The sequence below is a fragment of the Labrus mixtus genome, chromosome 7 (assembly GCF_963584025.1).
Source record: "Labrus mixtus chromosome 7, fLabMix1.1, whole genome shotgun sequence".
Classification (NCBI taxonomy): domain Eukaryota; kingdom Metazoa; phylum Chordata; class Actinopteri; order Labriformes; family Labridae; genus Labrus; species Labrus mixtus.
The window spans coordinates 11,245,815-11,253,470 of NC_083618.1; the positions used below are offsets into that span (position 1 = coordinate 11,245,815).

The window sequence follows — 7,656 nt, forward strand, 5'->3', positions numbered from 1 at the left end:
TGGAGACCAAAAACAGCAGTAAAAGAAAAGTGAATATCTGAGTCAAGTTACCAGAAACATTATTGATTAAATGATTGAATACAGCTGGTGTTCTCTGTGTCTTCTGGAAGTGTAAATAGTAAAATGTTCACAGTATTAACCAAGCTTTTCTCAAGGACACCTTGGCAGTTACTCAGCAGTGAAATGGCATCTCTCCAGCAACCAGATCAATTTTCTACAATTCATTTAGCAGTTCGATCGGACACACAGGTGCTGACAGGCAGTGCACAGAGGCAAAGCACTTTTTTTAAAGTTAATATATAGCGTCATCAACAATGTCGACAGCTGTGCTTGAGATTTCTAATCATCATCAAGTGTGTAGATGTTCAAGAAAGAGCTGGGTCTTTAGCTTTTTCTTAAAGGTGCAACGGGACTCTGAAGATCAAATGCAGTTTGGTAGTTCGTTCCACCACTGGGGGGCGACAAACGAGAACAGTCTTGCTCAAGACTTAGAGCCCTGTTGTAAAGGTTGGATTAGACACCTTTCACTGGCGGAGCGTAGTGCGCAGGAGGGATTGTGGACCTGTATGATAGTTTCCATACATCATGCATTCCATTCTGGTCTGTAGCAGGACTTGAACTAGCGACCCACCTGTTCCCAACCCAAGTCTTCACAGACTAAGCTACTGTCGGCCAGTTAAAATCGATATTGTGGTATACATTTTAATAAATGATTTGAATGACTAACCTATAACACTTTTAGCAAAGGAGGCCCTCTTCAGAGTCGCCAGGCCCAGGTCTCCTATTTTAACAGAGCCTGTTGGACCAGTGATGAAGATGTTGTCACACTTGAGGTCTCTGTGGATGATGGGAGGAGCCCTCGTGTGGAGGAAGTGGAGGCCTTTGAGGATTTGTCTGCACCAGCTCCTAAGGACTTTGGGCTTCATCACCTTAAATCGCTTCAGGTAGCTGTGGGAGAAAAAAACAAACCATGACAAAGATGTTCCAGTTGTCACTAGGTAAAGAGATAATTATTAAACACACTGAATGGTTGCAAGCATTTAAGGTCTGTCCGCCTCCCTCAGTTTGTTTAGAAGTTTTCTCTTGAGCTGTTAGTCTGTTGAATTGTTGTAGCTTAATTAAGATGCAAAACACACAGTCAATATATGAATCCCCAATGACTCTACTCACAAACTAATCTCTTCAAACTGGCTTTCTCATTATGTTGAATTATTTATTGTTCTTAAGTAATTAAGTTTTTGAGAAAAAAAGAGCAAAATAAAACAATATTGTTCCTATTTTAAACTAACAGCATATTTGAGTTTCAGTCCCCGTGCAGTATTACTTTACTATATTGGTGTCATTTAATTGGTATGAACCTTTTACACATGCAGGTTGTCTGAAACTGCCAAACAAGAGGAGCAAAAAGAAATGAACAGAAAACCAAGTCATCTTGTACTTTCTGACTCACGTTTTTAGCGTCCCTGAGGTCATTAGCTCTGTCACCAGAACGATACACTTCTTCCCTTTCATTGGCGATTCCCAGAAGTCGTAGAATCGCACGATGTTGGGGTGCTGCAGTGCCTTTAACATCTCCGCCTCCTCTTTGAACCTCTGTCTCTCAGCTTTGGACAGTTTCCGTTCCTGGGGTAAATGGAGAAAGACAATTAGCTCTTCAAGTTGAGAAACAATGACTTTCAAGGTGGCCCACTGATTGTTTTATTTCTTTTCATTTTTCATTGATTATACAGGAAACAAAGGTTACAGTTAAACAGGCCTGACTCAGTTCACAGCAGGTTCCTGTTCTGCAGCACATAAAAAACAAAGGTCACATCAGACAAAAGAAACAACCAACCATCAGACTAAACAACAGATTAGGTTTTTTTTTATCAGAGCAGAAGCTGCAGCAGTGATTAATCCAGATTTAACCATTTTGATCGGTTTGTAGCAGGGAGGGGCTGAACCATATCACTTTCAGTGTTTCTCTTACCAGTGTTTCCCCTACCATTTTTTTTCGTAAGATTTATTTTTTGGCTTTTTGTGCCTTTATTGTAGGGATAGGATAGTGGATAGAGTCGGAAATCAGGGAAAGAAGTCATTTAAGGATACCTTTCCGATAGAAAAGGACAGCTGTCATTAAAAGTAACACATGAACACCAAGATTCCTTCAAGTGTTTGTGTCGGCATGTCGGCTTGTTCCCACCCCCCCAACGCTGTAAACCTAGGGGAAACACTGCTTACCTAAAGTGGTAACAAAGACATACAATTCATTCGTGTTTAACCTCTGTTAAGTAGCCTAGTGTTTCATCAGATGTGGAGTTCTGTTAAAACAGTCCCAGCTTGTGTTGTAAGTGGACACAAACGTGGCATTTTTGGCAGGTAAACATGGGGTTTCTGAAGTACCTCTTTATGTCACAACTGAGTACAAAATAGACGATTTTAGATAGATTTTATTTTGTTTCGGATACAGACAGAGACTAAGCTGTCAGAACAGCAAGAAAAGATTAAACTGTATTTTTAATCTGGAAATCTGCTATGGGTAAAAATAAAGACCACACGTGTTTATAAAAGCAGGCTTAAGTTAAGTTATTATTATAGTGATAAAGGCCAAACATTTTTTTTGGTTATTGCAGTTTAAATCTTACATGTTTGAGAGTATACAGGCTGAGTGAATTTGTGTATACTGGATCAATATTTTGGCCCCTGCCTACCCTGAACTGTTGTATAAATAGTAAAAGAGCTGACAGCGAACATCCTCTACATTTTTGTTTCTCTCCAGTCAGCACGGCAGATACAAGCCGACTGCTTCAGACACGACAAGTGCTACATGACCTCCAGATTTTCTCTGCTGCTGTCTGGATATACACATTTTTAACTACAATACATCTCTGGACAGGGATTACTGACTCATGCTGGAGAATCAGATTACATTCACAGCTCAAGGCGACCTATGCAGCCTGATGCATCTTAAATTACTGTGAAAGATAAACCTTTTTCTTAAGCTGCATTCATAATGCTGATTCTAATGAGAAGAAATATTTGAGATGCCATGTCTATTCTTAATTTACAGATTATTAATGATTCTTTGCAGTGAGAAGATAACAGGGTGTGGCACCTACAGCACATCTGCTTTCGTGAAAAATTATTTTGCACATAAAAACTGAGAGAGAAAATACACAGGCAGATCTAATATTTTGTATCAAATGGAGAGTGTGAAGGGGTAAGGACAGACTACGCTGCATTTAATATAAACATAGGGCTTTTATTTTGCTGTGTAATCAGATACTACACGTCTTACAGTGTCCTGAAGTGAACTTATCGTCTCCCTTCTCTCCTCTCTCTCTCTCTCTCTCTCTCTCTCTGTTGGTGCAGAGGGCTGCATCAGCAGGATTCACTCTTCAAAAAAACGCAACACTGTGGTAAATCCTCAGCGCTTTAAATCCACATTTAGACTCATTACTAAGCAATCAAACAAGACAAATAATGATGTCAGACATTGAGATGAGATCTCACTGGGGGGTTAAGGGTTTTACTGAATCATGTTGCATCATTTGCTTGTTTCTAGTAAACAACTCGCTCAGCAGATGTTTGAACATCATTTAGAAGATAAATTAGTAACAAGATGAGCAGTTTGGTTTGATCGACACAGGGCACAAGATCCTCTTCAAATCAGATTTATACGACTCTGTGAGGATCCATGTTTTCTGCTGTCTCATGCTTAGCCCTACCCCCAATCGCACACACACTCCCTCGGACACACACACACACTTGTACACAGCATACACACACTGTTTGAGTTACACTGGCTTTTTGTGAGCGAGGTCACACAGTCACAAAAGCTCTGAAGGGCAAGGCCTCACCTCCAGAGACTGAACGCTTGAATCATCACCAGTTCTCCCTTCAGAAGCTGCTCAATCGCACACAACCTGCACACAGACGATCGCTGTAGAGAGATGATCTTACAACGAGCCTAGTTTTCCTGATGCATATTCAAAAAAGATTTTGGCTAATAATGTAGAAGAGTTTAAAAATGCCAATGGAATACCAGACTTGAAAGCTAAATTCATGTTAAACTCATATAAGCAACACATGACAGCATACTGAGTCATTACATTTAAGTTACAAATGCAGCTAGCTGAGGCTGATTCTCAGGGTGTAACATGGAGACAATTACCTCACGCACGATCGATAAGGGACTCACTTTGTTCATTCCTACGAGGATTGATTGAAGCTTTACATACAAATGAGCCTCATTACATGTATATTAGGGTGCAAACGTTACTCTTGGACTCACTGGACGTGTGTTGTTGCCATAAAGAGCGGTAAGATAAGCGTGTCAGAGTAATTACATTCTAAGTCTGAACCGTATCCAGTCAAGCTGTAAATTTAGATCTTTCCCTCTGGCCAGACTGGGTGAACCTCGATTCTGCGAAAGCAGAAAGACAAAAAAAAAGCATCACTTTTGCTTGTGCTGAAGCCAAATTGCATCTAGAGGCCATTCTGCAACCTGGCTGTGCCTCAAAGTCACAAACCTGACTCTCATTAGGATGACTTGATGTAAATTAAAGGTGCATATAATGATGCTGAGGCGATGACTCAGGCTGCAACAGAAAGCTAATCAAAGTTTTGTCCAATTAAATGCTGGGGGAAAGTACTTGCTGCTTACAGAACAACATTGCTGAAATTCCTCGGGGAAAAGAGTCTAAGAAAAACTTTAAGGACAGACACTTGTTTCGTCCAAAATCTAGGCCTGTGCATGTCAGCATGATCTGTTATTAATCCAGGTGACTGTGCTGCTGTTTTATTTGAGAACACTTCAGAACAATGCACATGTTAGGCACATAATAAAGTGTTTTAACCCTCAGGCATCAGTTTAGTTTACTACTTTCTTAAGTCACTAAGGACAAAAATGTCCATAATGATGCCTGAGGGTTAAAAAGTATTCTCCTTTTAGATCTGGACATATTGCAGAAGATGGGCACAATTTGATCCATCAAAGGGCAACCACTGTAACCAGGTCTGTCTCCATGTTAATTTGTACATCATATGGATAACATCTAAACTGATCATTTAGATCACCACATACAGTAGATTAGTTAGCCTTTATATTTAATTGTCACTGTTATGACGCTATATGTTTAAATTAGCCTCATCATAACCTCCTGAGTCATACAGTGTTCATCTGCTGGCAGCATGGATAAGGCCTGAATTCTGTTTAGGGGAGCAGAATGACTTCCAATCAATTCTAGAAAGACAAAAAAGAAAAGGACAATGGACACACTGTATTAAAGACACGGCTGAGAACTATTCGAGGGAAAGCTGGTTCAATGTGATCGTTGACAAAAAGTATAAAGCTAGACTCCTCACTCTGGTCAGAAACAACACTGAACAATACTTCTGAACTCCATCAGCTCTCAGATGACAATTAATATTTCAAAGTTGGCTCGACAGGAGCATAACAAAAAGATGATAAGGGATGTCACCCTGTGTGGTGCATATAGCACAACACTTGTAATGTACTTATATTTGATATAGTATAAAAACTGAAGAAAAACCTGTCTTCAATAAAAAGGATGAAACAATAATGCCCATAACTTCTGACTGGTAAATGAATGTTACCAAAGATGAGTGGCTGACCTTTGAGAAGAGACCAGCAAAAGGCAAAAAAAACCAAAAACGTTATAATAAAACAAAGAGATTAATCCACCAATAATCTCTGCGGGATGTTGAGCCACCAGATGTGTGCCCCTCATATGGGCTAAGATTTTGATGAATGGGAATAGGTAGTGCTCTGTGTGTCTAGGTGGTACAAACAAATTATTCAATACACATCTCAGTATTAAGTGTATTTGGATTTCGTTTTGTGGGAAACACATTCAATAAGACCCCTGTGTGTTGTCAGGCCCAGATGTTTTTAGCCTGCAAACAGTGCTAACCACTGTCTTTAAAGGTAGCCCCCTTTTTTTAATACACAACTTCACATTTTGCTACAAAGACCGGCCAGTAGTTTTCTGAATAATGTTATAGGCCTACTGAACCCACCTGGAGTTCACACCATGCCACTTCGACCCAGGTGTCGGTGTCCAGACCTTTGTAGACCGTCTTGAAGGACCCCCTCCCCAGCTCAATGTCAAACTTGAGGAAGCGGCCCCCAGGTGAGGTGGACACCGCCTTCGTCCCGGGCTCTTCTTCGTTCTCATCACTTCCCGCTTTACCTGTGACGTCAGAGGGCACGACCTCTGCCTTTGGCACGCTTTCTCTCCTGCCCCCTTTCTCCTCCTCGGCGCTCGCGCTCTCTGTGGCGCTGTCCTTTAAGACCACCTGGCTCTCTGTGCTGGAGGTATCCTGGAGGCCAAGATGAGCTCCGTGCTGGGACCGGGTCCGACTCCGGTCCACGATGGTCCGTAGGTCAATGTTTCGTTCCGGGCTTCTGTTGACACACTCCGGCGGGTCGAGCGGCTGCTCCTCGGAGTCTGACACCCAGAGGCTCCGGCGGATGAACCTCTGGCGGACTAGCCCCTGGTAGTCAGTGGACGGGTAGGCGCTGGGGTCGCTTGATCCTCGCAGGGATTCGTTCTGGATGTTGACATTGTGGTCCGTCCCGTTTTCATAAACAGCCCTGTGGGCATTGGCGTTAATGTCCGAGTCTAAATTGGGCGCTGAGGAAAACGTGGAACCCAGCGGCGGATCTTTCCTTGAATCCTCCGCCGAATCCATCCCGGTAACTTCTCAAACACTTACCGGCGCCATGGTGCAGGGAGGAGGATGAGCACGCGCCTCCCCGGTGGTGGGAGAGTTTGCTGCCTACCTGCAGCTCGCGCATGCAGTGACGCAGTTCTCCAGCTCAGGATGTATGGCCTTATAAGCCTTGTGTTTGTTTAGGATACATAGCATCCCCGCAAAACGTCCAGCTCGGAGGATGCGTGCATTGCTTCCTGCCACCTCCTCATGCGCCTGTGCACCTTGCTGCAATACAGCGCAGAGATACTCAATTTAAGCCTGATGTCATCCCCTGAGCTCAAGTTAGCACTTTCCTCCACACTGCATAAGGTCTCCTCTGTAAAAAAATTTGGATTGTTCCGCGACTACACACTGGCAGTGGACAGGCCGGGATGTTTAGGCTGTGCCACGCGCTAATCCCCCTAAAGACGCGTCACGGGACGAAGTGCGCAGCTGTCATCCCTGTAAACACGCACCGAGCCGGGATCCGGTTCATGCAAATAAATCGCAGGTGTTCCGGGTTGAAATCTGAAGTCCCATTAAGTGTTACCTCAGCTCCTCTTCATTCTTCCTTTGACCATTCTCGCGCACTTGTATTCCCCCTCTGTCTGTCGTTTAGGTGCGGAGCACAGGATGGGTTGAAGATTATCAGATTATGCCACTGCGGCACACTTTCCCTCAGGTTGAACCAGGAAGCTCTCAGCGCATCTCTTATCCAGCTGATGACACTATTGTCCTCCTGAAATGTTTTAAAATCTTTTTTCTTATCTCCGGTTTGAGGGAAAGTAGCCTAGACAATTTCACGGCACAGCCCACGCCCCTAGCAACAACACGTATCCAATAAGTCTTCACGCTTTTAGGCGGCACCCTCATCCTCCCGTGACACAGGCTGCGTGGACCACAGTGCTGTCCGCCCTCTCTGTGACGCTCATAGCCTCCAATGGGAAGGTGTCTGTT

At 43.2% G+C, this 7,656-nt stretch overlaps 1 protein-coding gene across 4 annotated transcripts in view; it reads right to left on the bottom strand.

The window, feature by feature from the left end:
* wnk2 (WNK lysine deficient protein kinase 2) overlaps nt 1-7,656 on the bottom strand; it is a 28,743-nt gene extending 21,087 nt beyond the window's left edge. For 3 of the 4 annotated variants that reach the window (XM_061042889.1, XM_061042891.1, XM_061042890.1), the window contains exons 1-3: nt 6,022-7,656; nt 1,451-1,623; nt 728-948 (exon numbers count right to left, since the gene is read on the bottom strand). In XM_061042889.1, the coding sequence (XP_060898872.1) occupies nt 728-948; nt 1,451-1,623; nt 6,022-6,696 (1,069 nt within the window). In that variant the 5' untranslated portion in view covers nt 6,697-7,656. The remainder of the gene's footprint in view (nt 1-727; nt 949-1,450; nt 1,624-6,021) is intronic. The other variant, XM_061042888.1, reaches the window with a different exon arrangement.